We start from the raw sequence: 20,322 nt of genomic DNA on the forward strand, positions 1-20,322 counted from the left end.
AAAACAAAACAAAAAAGCAGTCATTAAGCATACAAGGAAAAAAGTCATGGATAAGAACTAGCAGAAACAAAGGACCAAAATTGACTTACAAAGACTTTAAATATAGGAATTATCAAAAGTAGACTATAAAATAAATATGCTTTAGATGTTCAAAGGAATAGAGGCACCTGGGTGGCTCAGTCAGTTTAGCATCTGACTTTGGCTCAGGTCATGATTTTATGGTTTAGGAGTTAGAGCCCTGCTGACAGCTCAGAGCCTGGATCCTGCTTGCGATTCTCTGTCTCCCTCTCACTCTCCCCCACTCATGCTCTTTCTCTCAAAAACATAAGCAAACAAATAAACAAACACTAAAAAAATTAAAAGGTGTTCAGAGGAATAGAAGACAAGCTTAAAAATGTTCAGTATTTAGGGGCACCTGGGTGGCTCAGTTAGTTACATGACCGAGTATCTTGTGGTTCGTAAATTCGAGCCCCATGTCAGGCTCTGTGCTGACAGCTCCCAGTATGGAGCCTACTTCAGATTCTGTGTCTCCCTCTCTCTCTGCCCGTCCCTCACTCATTCTCTCTCTCTCTCTCTCTCTCCCTCTCTCAAAAATAATTAAACACTAAAAATGTTTAGGATATAAAAATGTTAATGTGAAGCCAGTTTTTAAGACTGTACCTAATGGGGTGCCTGGGTGGCTCAGTCAGTTAAGCGTCCGACTTCAGCTCAGGTCATGATCTCACGGTTTGTGAGTTTGAGCTCCACGTTGGGCTCTATGCCAACAGCTCAGAGCCTGGAGCCTATTTCGGTTCCTGTGTCTCCCTCTTTCTCTGTCCCTCCTCTGCTCATGTTCTATCTCTCAAAAATAAAATAAAAACATTAAAAATTTTTTTAAAAAAGACTGTAGCTAATAAAATTCCGGTAGGAAGTATGTAACTGAAATTGATGGAAGTTGATGGGTTGAACAGCAGATCAGATCTAACTGAAGAGAGATTTGCTAAACTGGAAGATATATCTGAAAAAGAATTTATCCAGAAGATAATGCAGAGGAATGAAGACATAGAAAATATAAGAGGTTAATAGGCATGAAGGGTAGAATGAAAATGTCTAAAATCCATTCTAAACAGTTCTAAAAAGAGAGAACAATAGATGGAGGAGAGACAGTAGTTGAAGGGACAATGCCAGTACCCATAAAATATACCATTTTATAAATTTAAGAAGTATAACATATCTATACTGAATAAATAAAAAGAAATCTATAACCGCACCATATAGTCACCTCTAAAACGTTAAGTAAAAAGGGAAATTTTTAAAAATAACAAGATGGGCAAGACAGATTACCTTCAAGGAGCAACACAGTGACAGCTGATTTCACATCAGTAATCCGGAAGATACTACCATATCTTCAGTGTGTTGAGAAAAAAATACCTAGAATCCTATCCCAACTAAAATATATCTTAATTATAAGTGATATAAAAACATTCCCCCCCCACCAGACACCCCACCCGAAAAAGAAAACCTGAGTTTGCTCCTTGTGTTGACTTTATTGATGTGACTACTTGGTTCCACTAAAATCCCCAGTTACTTAATCAAATGCAAATGCAAATCTTGGTGTTGCTGTGAAGGTATTTTTATATATATAACCAAAACTCCTTATCATTAGACTTTAAATAAGGAAGATTATCCTAGATAATCTAGGTGGGTCTATCTGAATCAACTGGAAGGTCTTAAACTCAAAACTGAGTTTTTCCTGGGAGAGAGAGAAGAAATCCTATCTGTGGATGACAGTTTTGGCCTCTGCGCGTGGGTTCAGTCTACTCATGATTTTTCCTTCCTGATGCCTGTTCTGTGAATTTCAGACTTGCTTAGCCAGTCCCCGCAGTCATGTAAACCAGTTCCTGGTAATAAATCTCACATGTATATGTGTGTGTGTTTGTCTGTCTATTTATTTATTATATCTCCTGCTGCTTCTGCTTCTTTGTTTGAACCCTGGCTACTATGCCACACAGTAGAAAGAAATCCTTAAGGGAGTACTTTAAGAAAGTACTTCAGGGAGAAAGTAAGTTTCCTCAGATCCAAGATGGAAGGTCTGAGATGAAGGGAGAACAAAATAAATGGTAAATATGTGGATTAAATTTAAACAGTATTAACTGTATAACACAGGCAAGTTCTTCCACACATTTAAGAATCAAATGGTTTCAATCCAGATTCCAAATATTTCCCATTTGGATTAATGGAAAGAGAAAGATACTCTTCAATTTATTTTGTATGGCTAAGATCATCTTGATTCCAGATACTAAAACAGCATGAGAAAAGAACGTTCTAGGTGAGCCTCACTCCTGATCACAGGTGGAAAAATTTAAGCAAAATATTTGCAGCCAATTCTAGCAATGTATTAAAAAGATACTACTTTATGAGGTTACATTTATTCCAGAAATTAAATGGCCATTGCATACTATGAAATCTCTGAATGTAATTTAGTATATTAGCTGATTATTAGGAGAAAAATCATTAGATCATCTCAACAGATGCAGAAGTTCTTCATAAAATTTCTGATAAAAACTAAAAAAAAGAGACATGGTTGAAGGAATTTTCAACAAACGTCATACTTAATATTAAACACTGAAAAGTTCCCTCTCAAAAAGGTGTTACCTATTACCTTTAGAATTCCTAGCATATATAATTTAGCCAAAAAAAAAAAAAGATTTAGAAAGAAGATACCAAACTGATGTTACTTCTGTTTCTTTGAAGAGAGAAATAATTTCTTAAGACATGAAGGAATAGCTTAATAAATTTGACTTCATCAAAATTTAAAACTTTGGTTATCAAAAGACACCATATTTGTAATATATATGAGCCACCCAAGGATATAGAATCTGGAATTCAAAACAAAACAAAACAAAAAAACTCCTACAGGTCAGTAACAGACATATCCATCCCATAGAATTGTACAAAAGACTTGAGTTAGCACATGCAAATGGAGAAACTTGAATGGCTAATAAAAGTATGCAAGGTATTCAACCTCATTTGGGGTCAGAGGACATCAAATAAAAAACCACAATGAAATATCACATTATACTCACCAGATTGACTGAATTTAAAAAAACCCCAAATATCAAAATTTGGCAAAGGCAGAAAGCAATGGGCCAAGTTTTAAATGTTCATGGGAGTGTAAATTTGCACAAATTGTTTAGCAAACACTGTGGCACTACCGTCTAAAGTTAAACACGCACATTTCTTAGAAATTTCATTCTAAGTTGTGCACCAAAATTCATTTACTGACATTGCTTGTAAAAAGCAAAGTACTGGAAATAATCTCATCAGTACTAAAATGAACAAATTGTTATATTCATACAATAAAACATTGTACAGCAGGAGAATAAGCTGCAGGAAAACTGAATATGAATGAATTAAATGAACAACAAATCCCTGAAGAATTACTATGATGAGTCCTTCTATGTAACATTTAACAGGAAGAAAAATTATGTAATATATTATTTAGGGAAACATTTAGGTGGTAAAACTATAAAGGCAGACAAGGAAGGGATAACCTGAAGTGACTGTGCTCTTTCCTGTGGAGAGAGAGGAGCACGCAAGGAACGACCTTGTAAAGAAAGGAATGTTCTGGTAGTTTGCTTTATTATTATTTAAACTTAATTGTTTAAGGCATTATTATTTGAGTTATCTAAATAAAAACATTTACATATATATATTTTGTTTCTAGATCAGCTTGTATTAGGCTGTTTTCATTGACAGTTGACTTCTTAACCTTTTGAGGCCTCAGTTTCTGCATCTGTAATATGAGTTAGAATGAAAGGTCACTAACTTTGAGATACCTTTCGGCTCTAACATTCCTTGATATTATGAAATAAACATAGCTTAGACGGATGATAGTAGGTTCCATTTGGATAAATTCCTCTTTAGATAATGGATTTGGAAGGAATCCCAGAAACAACTTCTTAAATCCACCACTCTGGCATCACCATGTTTCTGTAGCTAACAGCTTTACAGAGATTTAAGCCATTATTTTAAGGACTCTTCCCTTTATCTCATATTACACTAACACAATAAAGGAAATTATTTTCTTATGTATATTGTTTGTTTTTAAGACCCCTGGAACTAAAATTTTTCCTGCTTATTTTATTATACACTTTTCCATGACTGAATTTGGTGTTTTGACCTGAGAGCCTAGGGTACAGCTACAGACTTAGGGGACCTCCGTGCTCTAAGCCTTTTTTTAGATGGCCCCCTAGATTTCAGTTAAGAAATGTATATAATAAGTAAGGAGCTCAGGTATAGATACATTTTTTCCACAAAATAATACTGCTTGCTTATATTCTACCATTATCAGAGAGGAAAGTGATAGGAAAGATTCAAATTGGAAAAGGCTCTTTTGGTACCTTGGTTTTGGTACCAAAACCCTTCGTATCTTTCGTAAAACAATACAAATGTGTCTTTTTAAAACATTTCCATCCAACAAAGTGTCTCTTGTGGTAGAAGAGAACGTACGTTTTTGAAAAGAATAGGAATATCGGAGCCCATTGAAAGAGCACATTTAATAAAGCCGTTTGTATTTCTCAGAGACATTTATATAACGTTGTGCATTCTATACCACAATATAGCTGTGTTTATTTTAAAGTGAAAATATTTTAAATAAATTACTGGTTAAATTACCCTTCTCCTCCCTTCATCTGCAAGTAAACAAGTTTTCAGTTAAATACATTGTATTCGTCCTTTGGCTCAGAGTTCCTGGTCTTACCACCATGTGACCCTAATGGCATGCCCATCCCATTGTTAATAGCATTGGCTCTGGAATGCTCTGGAATCCAATAGACCTGGGTTTGTACCCTGCTATGCCACTTTCTCAGAGTATCACACATTGTAAGATGCTTGATCTCTCTCTCGGCTTTAAAGCCTTGCCCAGTTTCTTATACTAATGGACTCTCCAAATACGTTGAATATCCCTTCAAAGACACCTTTCACGAAGTAAGAAAGTACCATGTAGCTAGTATTAACCCATTGTCATTCTTCCATAGTTTTCTCAAACATCAACCCTCATCTGAATCAACATTTACCCTTATATCCTTTCTGTTCCCTTAGAGCATTTGTTCGTACCTGAGTTATAGCATTTAGTCTATGTTACTGTAATTTCCCTCATACTGTGTTTTCCTTCACTTCTCTAAAGCTTTCCCTGATTTTTCTCCAGCTCACTAGGTCTGCACTCCTTTCTCTGTCCTGTATTACTCTGAAAACATTTTGTTTGTTGATTCACTTCAGCAGTTAAGTACTAAGCATCTGTTTTTTTTTTGTCGGGTGCTGCTCCTGCAAGCACTTGTGATTCAGAGCTGTGTAACCCTTCCTCATGGAGTTGTGATTCCTAGTGAAGGGAATAGGTTAACATACAGCAAGTAAGTAAGAAAAATATCAGCAAGTGTTAAGTTCAGAGGGTATGAGATATTAATTGGATGCCTAATTTTAGACCAGAGGTTCAGAAAAAGGTGATACTTAAGATAAATCTAAAGAAGGGAATTCGTTTTGAGACTATCAAAAGAGAAACATCATTTCAGGTAGAGGAAATTGCTATTGCAAAGACCTCAAGGAGGGAAAGAACTTGGCATTTCCTAGGATCAGAATTAAATCAACTGTGGGCAGGAAAGAAAGTTGTATTAGATTAGGTTAGGAGAGAAGAAAGGGGATACAGATCTTTGAAGGCATGAGTTACATTATATTCTAAAGCTATGATCTACATAATATTCTAAAGCTATGGAAAGCTTTAGCTGGGGTGTCACTGGATCTCATTTGTGTTTTATAAAGGTTGCCCAGAATATGCTGTAATGGATTAGAGGAGAGAGAGATGGGTCTCTATGTGGGTCTATTGCAATAGTTCAGGAGAGGGGTGATGGTGGATTGGATGAGGAAGATAGTAGAAAAGATGAATCAAAACAGAGCAGGGTTTGGTTATGTTTGGAGGGTTTGGGTTTGGAGGTAGAATTGCCAGTTCTTGCTGATGGGATAGAAAGAGTAGAGGGAAATGAAAAATCAAAGATAATACCTGTCTGTATATTTTTATACTGGTACTTCTAATAATTCTCCTTTTAGTTTATATATCCTTTTAGTTTATATATCAATTTTCTATATAGATTACAAGCTACTCCACTACTAGGACCATATGTGACTTAATTCTGTATGTGTTGTTTCCTGCATAGGATCTTGTTAATGTTTGTGCTACATAAATGTTAGTAAAATTTCCCTGTATAGTGTTTCATAATCACTACTTATAAAAAGTGATTTTGAAGACTAAGATATTTGCATACTACAGTGACTAATAGCCATAAATTATATGTAAGGACTCTAAGATTAGGGAAATGGATTTCTGTTTCATGAAAGTAAACTTTCCATTATGACCAAAAAATACAGTAACAAGAGTATATTTAATATATAAATGATAACATTAGGGTAAAAATCCTCAAGATCAATCCACTTCTAATGAAACCACTATTTCATTTTGTAAACATGTCACTAATTCCATCAAATTTTCCTTATATAAGGAACATAATTTTGTGCATATAAAGTAGAAAATTCTGATTCCATTTCATTAAGAGGATACTTACCAGAAAATTAAATTAAAATTCATTTAAAAAGTTTTTGATGGACCTTAGATAACTGTTGGGTCCAACACTTCTGTTGTTGTGAGGAAATACCTGAAAATTTATGATTTAATAAAATATATCCTTTGCACTGGGACAGGGGCGGGGGTTCATGCTCAACTAATCTTGAGAAGTACTGTGAAGATGTACTATTGTGATATATAAGGAAAATTCAGTGGCTATGATATAGCTTGATATTTATTTTTCTAAAAGCATTTGACAAAGTGCTATATCAAAGATTATATGTAGACCACAGTCTTGGAATATGAGGCAAAATAAGATGAGATTTAAAGAGCTGATTTAGGCCCATAAATTATAACTTTTTTATGTACTTTGTATTTGATTTCAGATCCTAATTTATAACATATTTCAGAATTCATTGTGTGAGAATTCTAAAAATTTAAATTAGAAATTTATCATGTAATAGCAAAACACTAGATGGTAATGTAGTTATTTATTTATTCAACAGACATTTATTTGGCAAGTACTGTTTGAAAGTCCACTTGCCATGTGATGATTAGTTTTTTCATATTTATTATAGATTTTAAAACAATTGACACATTTCCCTAAGGTATTATTGTACACAGAAAATTGTAACTTTATGATAGAGAAAACCAGCAGACCTCACCTTAAACAGATCATCAAGGTTAAAATCACCAGCAGTAGTAACATAAATTGACGTTATCAACTTCCTGATGAGATTCACTGAGGATACAATGACCCCTATGGTATTCTTGCCAAATTACATAACCTCCATCTAATGTTAAGAGTACACCAGACAAGCCCACATTGAGGGGCATTTTACAATATGATTGGGCAGTAGTCTCCAAAAGTGTCTAGATCACGAAAGGCGAAGAAAGACTGATTAACTACAAATGGAAAAGACTGGATTAGATCCTGGAATAAAAACAAGACATGAGTAGAAAAAACAGTGTAACCTGAAAAGTCTGTAGAGGATTTAGTAGTATTGTAACTACTGTAACTATTTTAATTTCTTGCTTTTGATAAATGTACCATGGTTATATAAGATGTTATCATTAAGGGAAGTGGGATGAAGTTTACGTGGGAACTCTCCATTCTGTTTTTGCATTCCTGTAAATCTAAAATTATTTCAAAATCAAAAGTTTAAACAGATTCTTTTAAAAAATACCAAGAGGACACTCACAGGAAGATACATTAATGTCTTCTTAACAGAATCTCCTTCATGCCACTATTATTATCCCTTGTGTATGGTTTTTCCTGAAAAAAATAGCTTTTGCTACAGGTATAATGAAAAGAATCCTTGCTCTATTCCTCTTTAGTGTACCTTTCTTGTATACTTATTTCTGTATTTGTGATATACTTTTTATTTTTCCCCTCCTTTTTCTCTAGGCTATTTCTTCAGTGTCCTTTAGAGTCACAGTTTTCTTCTACCTATCCCCTAAATGTTATAGTCCCCTCTCTATCCTTAGACCCCTCAGATATCTCGCTGGGGGTTCTTATGTAAGACCACAAGTGCATTAATTACCTATATGTGATAAGTCCTCAGTACATCTTCATCATAGACCCATATAAATGTAAATGCATGTATGTATTTGCATACTACATATCTTCATGTGTATGTGTATATACATATGCATACACCCATACATACATATTTATCACCCATATATGTATATGCATCTGTACATGTACACACATACTAGACCCCTCCTGGACGAGTTTTGGGAACTCGTGGTATCCTGTTGCCCAAACCAGAAAGTGAGGAGTTTTCTTATCCCATGTGTTCACTGCTGACCTTTCTTGCATCCAGTTTCCAGTTGTTTACTATGTTCCATTGATTCGTCTTTCTAAATATTACTTAGATTATCTATTTTATTCTCTCTACTTTCAGTGTCAATAACTTATGTTGGATAATTGGTTTTAGCCCCTTGTAAGCTATCCTCCATTCCATATTAACAGTGTTCTTTCTGAAAAGCAAATCTTGTATTTTTCCTATTATTTTTAGGATGAAGTTCAAACCCCTAGCCTGGTACACAAAATCCTTCATGTTATGGCTTCTAACTCTTTTTTCTGGAATACTTCTCCAGATGCCTTTGCTACAGCCATTCTGAATGATTTACTATTAGGTCTCTGAAAACAGCTTCATGTCTTCATGAACAGCCCACATTGAGGGGCATTCTACAGTATGATTGAGCAGTACTCTCTAAAAGTGTCTAGATCACCAGAGGCAAGGAAACACTGATGAGTTACAAGTGGAAAAGACTGGATTGGGGCCTGGGATAAAACAAGACATAAGTAGAAAAACCATTGTAACCTGAATACAGTTTATAGATTATTTAACAGTATATTAATATCTATGTTAATTTCTTACTTTTGATGGATGTGCCAAAAAATAACTTGGATTGTAATAGATGCTTAACAAATAGTGAGAGAGTGAAGGACAGTAATTATGAAGAAATAAAAATAACATTTGTTGAATTGATTTATGAAGTTGGATTGTAATCTAGGTTATTTTGCTTGGCTCTTTCTTGAGTTGTAAGCTCTGTAAAGACAAGGATCATTTTTCAAGTGTTTTCTATTCTAATATTTAATACATGATAGATATTTAATATTGTCAAATAAATAAATAAAAACTGTTGAGTGACTCCTTGTTATGAGGAATAGGTATCAAAATGTCAGTTTTGATGGAAGATCTTATAAAATTGATTATAACGCAGCTAATTTAGGGATAATACCAAAGTTGTAGGAGTCAAGTGTTACTGAGTGGTGTCTGTAATTTAAATGCAGATTCACAAAGTGGTGTAGGGTGTAGAAGTGAAAAATCAGTGACATCCAGTGTACTCTACATATTTTGTGTTATGGTCCACTTTCTCTGGCTTATAAGGTATTTAATAAAAGGAGTGAGTCAAGGGGCACCTTGGTGGCTCAGCCAGTTAACCGTCTGACTTTGGCTCAGGTGATGATCTCACGGTCCATGAGTTAGAGCCCTGCGTCTGGCTCTGCGCTGACAGCTCAGAGCCTGGAGCCTGCTTCAGATTCTGTATCTTCCTCTCTCTCTGCCTCTCCCCCACTCGCACTCAGTCTCTCTCTCAAAAATAACTAAACATTAAAAAACTTTTTAAGAGAGGAGTGAGTCAAAAGCCATATGTCTTCCTTTTATGTTAGCTAGAGATTTTAGAAAGCTTTTAACATAAGAGAATCCATTGAATTTCTACATTTTCCTATTAATCTTTTTTTAAAGAAGCATGAAAGGTACTTATGTATGGTATGCAATCTATAACTAGGATCGACACATGCATTACTACATTAAAGATTCAATAGGTTTTGGAATATTTAGAAACATTTGATATGTGAATTGTTGGGAGATGGTAATTGTATGATGTACGTATTTCATAACATGAAAAAATAACAAAACAATGTGGCCTAGGAAAGATATGGACACTTATTGGCAGGAGGAAGGAATGAACAAGAGGAGATAGTTTATCAGGACAAGGTATATACATATCTGTGTGTGTATATATATATATATATATATATATATATACATATTCNCAGCATTTCTCTAAGTGGGGTTTCAAGTGATCAACATCAGATTTATTAAAAATGGATATGCGTGAGTCTCCCCTTCAAAATTTCTGATTCAAGATGCCTGGATTACAACCCGGGAATTTACATTATTAATGAAATGCCACAACAACATACACACTAAAGGTTTGGAAACATTCATCTAAATATTCTTTATTCTCTCAAGTCAGCAGTATAATTTGAGTGTCTACTATATTTGAGGTAGTGTTCTGGGTGCTGAGATAAATCAGAGAACAAAGAAAAATAGAATATCTGACTTTGTGTATCTTTTATTTTTAGTAGGAAGGGGATAGATAAATTATGTAGAATGTTCTAAGATGATTAAGTACTATGGAAAAGTAAATAGAACAGGAAGTGGAACACTATTAGGGATGAGGATAGAATTTAAAATAGTGCAGTCAGTGTAGACTTTCATGGAATATATGGCATATGAGCAACTGCCTGTAAGGTGGTCAAAGATAGAAGCAGAGAGGAAGGTTTGAAAGGCTGTTGCTGTAATCTTGGTGAAAAGTGATGGCATTTAGGAACTGGCTTATGAAAGATAGGATAACAGCTGAAGTCAGATAATGGATCCATTTTGAAGATAAAGTCAGTGGATATTCTGAAAGATTTAATATGAAATGTGAGAAAGAAGAGTGACAGATATTTCCATGATTTCTTTTCTAAGAAACTGGTAGGATACAGCTGTCATTCTACTGAAATGGGGAAGATCATGGGCAGGGAAGATTTTGGTGAGAAGAATGAGTTCAGTTTTGGCCATGTTAAGCTTGAGATGTCTGTTAGACATGCAACGAGGATATTAGTTAGCAAATGGATAAATGAGGCAGAGGAGAAAATTAGACTGGAGATAGAAATTTGGGAGTCATCAGATGGAGAGAATTTAAAGTCATGAGACTGGAGACCAAGTGAAATTATCAAAGGAGTGTCTGTAAAGAGAAATGGGAAGAGACCCATGGACTGGAAAATAGCAGAAGGCAGTGTTGAAGGAGGCCAAGAAAGGGTGAGTGTCCAGTGAGGTAGGAGAGAATTCAGAATAGTAGGGTATCTTCGCGGCCAAGTAGAGAAAGAATACCAAAGAATAAGAGATCAGCACTGTCAAAGTCTTGTGACAAGTTAGTTAAAATAAGGACCTGGAATTGACCGGTGAATTTAATAATGTGGAGATCTGATGACCTCAGCAAGAGCAAGTTTGCTGAAGTGGTGAGGCAGAAATTGTGGTTTGAAGCGTGGGAGAAAAAGAAGTGAAGATAAAAATACTGACTGCTCTTTTGAGTTTTACTGTAAAGAGCAATGCAGAAATGGGCATAGCTAGAGAGGTCAGTGGGGTCAGGAGGAGAAATAACACATGTGTGGAGCCTGGTGGGATGATCGGGTAGAGAAAGAAAGTTATATTCAGGAAAAAGGAAAAATTGTTAGCGGAGTTGGCCTTTGTGAGGAGCACAGTTATTTCATGCACAGGAGAGAAGGCAGAGGCAGGGGAAGAGCTTGAGGAGAAGGGGCAGATGTGCTGCTTGGAGCTTGCAGAATCTCTCTTTTAATGGCTTCTGTTTTGTTTTTTGTTGTTTGTTTGTTTCCCTTAAGTGTAACTGGGAAGCAAGTTCCTCAGCTGAAGGGAATGGAAGAAGTGGTTTGATATTTAAGGAGGGAGAAAATACAAAATAGGAGAGTGAATGGACCAGAGAAAAAATAGAATTGTTTGGCATCATTCAGACCACATTGGAATGGCAGATTATGACTTTAAAGTGAGAGTGGTCATCATGGTTATCTGGATTTTCTCTCAACACGCAGAGCTTCCTACAGGCCTACTGATTACATGCATGCTCCTGGCCCAGGATGTTATTTATGCAGGTGGCTCCCTTTTCCTGGGATCTTCTCCCATAAACTAGGTGGCCTGCTTCTCACCGCTTTCAAGTCTTGCTTCAGATGTCATCTTTATCATGATATCTGCCCTGACCACAGTGTTTAAAAATTGGAAGTTCCTTGCCCCAAACTCCCCAGCCTTGCTTATGCAATTCTCTCTCATTGTCCAACACTCATCACCTTCTAACACATTTCATAAATTATTACATTTTTTATTTCATGCTTTCACTCCCTTTCTCCCCCACTACATATTTAAGCATCATAAAGGCTTCTTCTGTTATTGAATTATAATTGACATACAATATTATATTAGTTTCAGGTATACAAGATAGAGATTCGATATTTTTGTACATTATGAAATGATCACAATAGGTCTAGTCCCAATCTGTCCCATACAGAGCTATTACAGTATTATTGGCTATATTCTCTATGCTGTACTTTACATCCTTGTGACTTATTTATTTGATAACTGGAAGTTTGTACTTAATACCTGTACCAATTTCACCCATGCTCCCACTGCCTTTTCCTCTGGCAGCAACCAGTTCATTCTCTGTATCTGTGAGTCTGTTTCTGTTTTGTTTTGTTTTATTCGTTTTGCTTTTTTTGATTCCATATATAAGTGAAATCATACAGCGCTCATCTAACTTTAATTTCACTTAGCACAGTACCCTCTAGGTCTATCCACATTGTGACAAATAGTCAGATTTCATATATTTTTATGCCTGAGTAGTATTCCACGGTATATATACACACCACATCTTTATCCATTCATCTATCAGTGGACACTTACGTCACTTTCATATCTTGGCAATTGTAAGTAATGCTGGAATGAAAATAGCAGTTCATATGTCTTTTGGAATTAATGTTTTCATAGTATTTGAATAAATACCCAAAAATATTTCTTTACATAAATTTCCAGTATTGCTAGATGGTGTGGTTGTCCTGCTGTTAATTATTTTGAGGAACCTACTGTTAGTGGCTGCGCCAATTTATATTCCCACCAACAGACCATGAGGGGTTCCTTTTATCCACATCCTCAACAACACTTCTTATTTCTTTTTTTTTTTTTCATAATAGCCATCTTGACAGTTTTGAAATGGTATCTCATTGTTTCTTTGATTTGCATTTCCCTGATGATTCATAACGAGCGTCTTTTCATATGCCTATTGTCCATCTGTATGTCTTCTTTGGGAAAATGTCTATTCAGGTCCTTTGCCTATTTTTAAAAATTTTGGTTGTTTGTTTTGCTGTTGTTGTTGTTGTTGAGTTGTATGAGATAATTTGGGTATCAATCTTTTATCTGTTAATATCATTTGCTAATATCTTCTTCCATTTCATAGATTGTATTTTCATTTTGTTGATGGTTTCTTTCACGGTGCAAAAGCTTCTTGGTCTGACATAGTCCCATTTGTTATTTGTGCTTTTTTTGCCCTTGACTGAAGAGACATACAGGTCTATCTCAAGAAACCAGAAAAGTTTCAAATTAAACAATCTAAGTTGAAAGGAACTAGAAAAAGAACAAAGCCCAAATTTAGTAGAAGAAAGGAAATTATTAATAAAGATCAGAGAGGAAATAAATGAAAATAAAGACTTAAAAAAAAAATAGAAAAGATCAATCAAACTAAGATCTGGTTCTTTGAAAAGATAAATGAAAATACAAACCTTTTAGTAGGCTCATCCAGAAAAAAAGAGAACTCACGAGGGCTTGAATTTTTGTCTGTTTTTTCATTTCTGTATTTCAGGCACCTAGAAAATTACCTGGCCCATATAATTCAATAAATATAATAGAATGATGGAATTAATTAATTCTTTGATCTGGTAGTCATGAAGTTTAACAGACTTAATTTCATGGCATATGATTTAATGGCTATCTGTTGATATATCCTGGAGGATACCGTTGTTCCATTAATGTTGTTTAAAATTATCAGTTCTAATAATAAATTGCACTGAATGGGCTTTTTATACTCTTCAAAGTGTTTTTCTGTTCATTATACCATGGTAGTGTAATTTAGTATTTTTACAATTTTATTTACCTAATATCTGAAATGGAATAAAAATAACAGTTTATTTCTGTTCCTTCATGTACTTAATTCTCTTGGTTTAGCTCTAAACTGACCTACCTTATTCCCATTTGTTGTGCAGTTTGTATTTATATATAGCTACCAACTGAATGCCTTACATCTAGCAAGTCTATAAATATCTGTTGACTTAATTTAATGTAACACTTTAGTGTAGTTTTCACTAACCTGTCAAGGTTTACTGAGCATTTATAAGAAGAAATATTTAAATTAGACTACTTATTCTTTTTTAGCCCAAAGCATTATACAGAAAAGAGATCTTAAAGATCTGCTAGAAATTAATATATTTTAAGCATATTTTTTTACTGTATATAAATGTTTTCTTGAAATTGCTAAAGATTTCTGACTCATTAAAAATGTATTTTTCTCTAGCTCTCAATCCTTTATTATACTGGTTATCTTATATTTGTGCCCAAGAAGAGTTTCTAAGATGAGATAAATTTTGAAATATGGTAATTTTTCCTCCACTCTGAGAAAGGAATTGGGGAGTATAGATGTGTTTACTGGGCGGCTCCAGCATCTCCACTGCTTTGCTTCAGTAACAAGACTGTCATGTTAGCACAAAAAACAGCACCCCATTCCCACTTCCACAGCTTGGTAAAGAATTGCACCACTGACCCTCTCTCCCCGGAACAATGTTTTTTATGAGCTCTTTTAAAAAGTCAAAAGCTTTAAAAGTCATATAGGAATCTTAAATTTAATTATTGTCATCCTCAGAGGGTTGATGGATTGATTGCAATTAAATATTTATATAACATATCTCTAGACCACTAAAGGCACTGAGAACACTGACCAATTAATAGCATAACTTGTTTTGGATTTTTAGATTAAATGCCAGAAATACAGTGACTGGTGAAGACTTAAAGACCTGTGAAAAGCATACAATTTGCCTCATAGAGGAAAGATACATTCTTTACTGGCCATATATTTCATTTTAGTCTGTGAATCTGATCAGAACATATTCTTTATACATATATATTTTTTTCTTTTTTCAAAAGAAGCTTACCACTAAATCTACTCTTTCTATTTTGTTGCATTTTTTTTGTGTGTGTGAGGTTTCTTAAAAGTTTTTTAATGTTTATTTTTTAGAGGGCGGGGGCAGGGAGGGAGGGAGACACAGAATCTGAAGCAGGGTCCAGGCTCTGAGCTGTCAGCACAGAGCCTGAGGTGGGGCTCGAACTCACAAACCATGAGATCATGACTTGAGCTGAAGTCAAATGCTCAAATGACTAACCCACCCAGGTGCCCCTATTTTTTTGCATTTTTTAAAACATTTATTTTGTATTGAATTGTATTTTAAAAATCGGTGTGGTCAATGTCCATTTTCATTTAACAATATTATTCACTGAAGTCCATTTAAAACAATAGATAATTTCTTTAAATGGACTTGATTTCATATTAGGATGGTTATTTGAAGGTCAAAGCACTTTGAAAAACCTTAGCAACTACAGTATCAAAAAGAGTAGCAGAAAGTAGTTTTGCTGCTTAAAATATTTATCTTATAACCTGTCATGCTACTTTAAGATTGTGTAATAGGGGGCAGCTGGGTGATTCAGTCGGTTAAGGGTCAGACTCTTGATTTAGGCTCAGGTCATGATCTGAGTTTGAGCCCCACATGGGGCTCTCTGCTGTCAGCATGGAGCCTGCTTTGGATCCTCTCTCTCTCTCTCTCTCTTTCTCTCTCTCAAAAAAAAATAAACATTAAAAACTTTGGATCCTCTCTCTCTCTCTCTCTCTCTCTCTTTCTCTCTCTCAAAAAAAAAAATAAACATTAAAAAAAAGATTGTGTCATAAGGATTAATAAAATTATTGAAATTATTGATGATTTTGAGGGAATAGTATTACTGATCTTGATAATTATATATATTCTTATTTTAATACATTTTACCTATTTATAATTATTAATAAAATTGTGGAATCCATGCTATGGAATTGTCTCTGATTTTTTTGAGATTTCCAATTATGTTATTTATGATTTGGTGTGATTATTTAGCATGTTTAGTTCCAGGTTTTAATTTTCACTTTTGGAATGAAAAGCAAAATATTAAGATTTATGTAAAAAGCATCATCTTAATGCAAACTCTTAAAATCCTTTAAAAATCTACTTGCAACCTAATGTTATGTTTTATCTGTAGCACTTTGTTATTAACAGCGTTACTTGTCATTACTTGCAATTCCAAACCAATTCTTCCAAAACTAACAATTACAAAAGTATGTGGGGTTTACTAAATTATGTGGTAACTATATACCAAGCAGGTCTACAGCACATTATAAAGTCATAGCTTTTACAGTCTATAATAATTTTTGGTTCATAATTATTTCTCTGCAAAAGTAGCTAAAAATGTTATCTTTTTTAATTATGTGAAATCCTCCAAAGTTACTAGAATGGAGTGACCATGAACCAACTCCACCTGGGAAAAAAAGAAAAAAGGTGTCATTGGTTATTGAATCAAAAATAATGAAAAGAATTTAGAGAACTGTTGCCTTCAGCATTTTTCTCCATTAATACCACTTCTCAGCTTATTCTTTGGTGTCTATATTTGTGTGTACATATATAGAAGTGTGTGTGTGCACAAAATCTGTCTTTTATTCTAAAAACAAACATTTTCATGAAGTATCTGTGTAGATAAGTGTCTGATTGTCATTGACAGGATTGTTTGCAAAGTGCGTGATAACACGTGGCATTTTACCAAGTGATTAATTTTTATTGGCTCGATTCACTAGCTCAGTAACACAAAGTAGTTACTCATGCTCAAAAACGCATAATCAGTAAATAGTTTGGGGATTTATCTCTTTTCAGACGTTGAACTGTTCCACTCAAACTAAAACGGATGGATTATTTCTAGTAAACATAAAAATGAAAACCTTTTAAAAAGTCTTGTAGTCTTAATCTTTTAAAGCAAACTAAGTCCTTTAAAAGGATGTCTTACTTTGTGTCATTCATCAGTAAGGTATTACTTTAAATTTATCATTCTGCTTCACCTTATTTTTTTCACAATGATACTTAGTCCATCAAATTAGATCACTGTAGTTTGATTTATAATGCTATGTTGAAAATCTGTGAAAGTCACATTTTGCAAGCATTTTAAACCACTTTATTTTCAAATTAACCATTTATTATATGTAGCAAAGATACATAGATTGTTACCATCTTTTATCTCAAGATAGAATGAAATGCATAATTCTATGTTTTTTAATTAGTTAACTTTAAAATCATGTAAAGTATAGGACCTTTCGCATTGTTTCAGTATACTTCAGTCTTTCAGCAGACATTCATTTCAAACTATATGTTAAACATTTTGCCAGATATTAAAGATATACACATGAGAAAGACAGTGATCTTGTACTCAGGAAACTTAGAAATTGATAGTGATTAAAAGGTGGTTGTGGTAGGAAAAGTGGATTTTAGTATTTAACATTTATTCTGTGACTGCAATCTGGGTACTTCATATTGTTTCATTTAACTCTCACAAAAAACCATAAGATATATATTATTATTCCCATTTTATAGAAGGGAAACAGGGACTCAAAGATAGTAGGTTTCCCAAGTCATAAAGCCATAAGTGGCAGAGATGTGATATAAGCCTTTCATTCTCTAAACTCCATGTTTATATTTATGAATAATATTGGAAACTTTTTGAATGCCAAATGTAATGAGGATAAAAATGGGTAATCTGTGGTACCTAGCCCTCAAAAATTTCTAATTTTTATGATCAATTTATACTCTAAAAGAAAAAAAGCTATAACAATATATCCTTTTAGGCTATTCTATTTTAGACCTCTCTTACCACCTTTTGGGTCAAAATTATTCTGTAATAATATAAAAGTAGTTAAACCACATTTTGAAGTGGATTCTGTTGATTCATTTGTGTCTTAATTTTAGTCTGTAAGAGATTTCTGTCCCAAAGTCTTATAACTGGTGTGGCTTACTGCTATTAAATAGTTAAACCATTAAGTGTTAGAACGCTGCCTGAGGAAAACTATATTGCCCTATAGAACTCAATTAGTTTTGTTCATTTAAATAGAAAACTATGTTTTTAAACTAGAATAGAAGGTGAGAATTTTTTAAAAGTCAAGATACTTTATTTTAAACTGACTAAATTTAAAATTTTCAGGATAAAAAAAAATTATAGCCAGGATTAAGTCCAGCATGAAAATGAACATTTTGTATTAGTCTCCAAATTTTCAAGTCTACCCTTCAGACATCAGTTAAATCTTTCTTACATTACCCTTTGTCTCTTATGCAAGGGAGCCTTACAGATACTTTACCTTCATTATGAATGGAGAAACCTCAAAACATTTGTAATATTTATTTATAATCCAAGAAAGACAAATTTCAGATGCTATAGATCAACAAAATAGAAAATAACCAAATGCTAATAAATAGTACATTGTTTTCCTTGTTAATGAAGTTAGAGTCTGTGCTGTACACTTCTTATTTAACTAATTAGCTGTTATTTATTGAGCACCTGCTATTTCAACTATTTGAGAGTTTGCTTGTCATGTATGTGTGTGTATACATGTACAGAAACGTGTGTACTTTATATTTATGACTGATATGAGTATTTTGATAAAAGTAAAATTTAATCCTATGAACAAAATGAAAATTAATGTTTTGACACTTTTTAATTTCAGTTTATTGATGGTCGACTGGCAAAATTAAATGCAGGAAGGGGTTTCTCTGATGTATTTGAAGAGGAAATCACTTCAGGTGGCTTTTGTGGAGGTAAAGACTAGTTCCAGTATGATTATCCATTTTCTGAGTTGCAATTGCCTTGATTTTTGAACTTATACCTAATATAACCCACTTCATAAACAACTGTTTTCTCTTAAATGTATACTGTCATAGATGCATTTTTTCGTCCTATAAGAGCTGTGGTATTAACTTATTTTATTATTCAAGGTGTTAAGATGGTCTCATGAATTGGTAGTTGTTTGCTTGAATAGTCTTAATAGTAGTGGAAATAAATGTCACAGAAATGCGGTTAGCTTTTATCTTCCTTTAGTATTCTCTGCTAAAAATCCCACAGTGATGGCTACTACTAAATAATAATTAAAGAACTGAGATTATAGTTGAAATATTCAATTGTAATATAATCTAAAACAAAAGATTTTAATACCGCAGCTGCTTTTACATTTTAAGTAAGTGTGTTGTTATAGAAGCCTTTACCTTTTTTTTGCTTTGCAGAACACTGCAGCATGAGGAAAAGACTTTTCAGTTTACCATCCCATGTGCTTACACTTGTCACTGTAAAAAGTGCTCACTAACAAATGGAAGGCATCGTATTATTTTGTATGTGTGAAACATAAGTTAGGTGATATCTCATTTTTATTTAATATAATGAACCTTAATATAATTAAACAGTTACATTGTTTGATTTGTAAGTATTCAAACAACGTTGTAATTATCTCGGCAGTTAATGACTTACGAACTGGTACTTTGTACATGACTGCTCCAGTATATAGTCCGGACTCTGGCAGAGAATTTTGCTGGAGTCCTTGAAATGTCATATTCATTCTTTCGGCCAGTATTTGTGCTAAGTGTTTAGTACATGCTAGGCACTGGTCTAGATACAGGGTGAGCCAAACAAACAAAACTCTTTAGTGTATTCATTTTCAGCTGGTATTATAGTGACTTTTTTCTACTTATCTGGAGGTTTCATTTGGGGAAAAGATGTCTTTAGTGTATGTGTGCTGTTAAGAGCTGCTAGAATTGAGAAATGAAACATGAAAAGGCATAGTAATAAGTACTCATCTACAATTTTTCCAAATTGTAATTTTATTCCTAAGTAAGATTTATTTTTTGCTCCGTAAAAATACACAAAGCATTGAGATAACTTGTTCGTTAAGAGAGGTCCGGATGAACTGAGCATATGCATGATGATCTCGTATAAGTATAGCATCTCATTGAAAGCATTCAGCTTTGTGAAAAATTTAGTTTACTTGACTCAGCAAGTATGCCAAGTGTGGAATCATTCAGCTCCTTGCTTTCCTCAGCTCATGAGTAAAAATTTAGCTTCAATGGAACTTTTGTGTTAAAATAAGGCTTTTTTACTTTTCAACTCAGACAAGCAAAATATTGTCAGCTCATGGACAAATTGCTTGAGGCATTTATTCAGTATTTATATAACTGCTGTCTCATTATTTTTATGACCCGTGGGGCTAGTATCTTCTATGGAATTGAAGAT

At 33.9% G+C, this 20,322-nt stretch overlaps 1 protein-coding gene across 1 annotated transcript in view; it reads left to right on the forward strand.

Moving 5' to 3' along the window:
• DENND1B (DENN domain containing 1B) overlaps nt 1–20,322 on the forward strand; it is a 244,586-nt gene that overhangs the window by 179,250 nt on the left and 45,014 nt on the right. Inside the window, exon 16 of the mRNA XM_077775092.1 lies at nt 18,770–18,860. Within this exon, the coding sequence (XP_077631218.1) occupies nt 18,770–18,860 (91 nt within the window). The remainder of the gene's footprint in view (nt 1–18,769; nt 18,861–20,322) is intronic.

Source organism: Crocuta crocuta, unplaced genomic scaffold, assembly GCF_008692635.1.
Source record: "Crocuta crocuta isolate KB4526 unplaced genomic scaffold, BGI_CrCroc_1.0 scaffold207, whole genome shotgun sequence".
Classification (NCBI taxonomy): domain Eukaryota; kingdom Metazoa; phylum Chordata; class Mammalia; order Carnivora; family Hyaenidae; genus Crocuta; species Crocuta crocuta.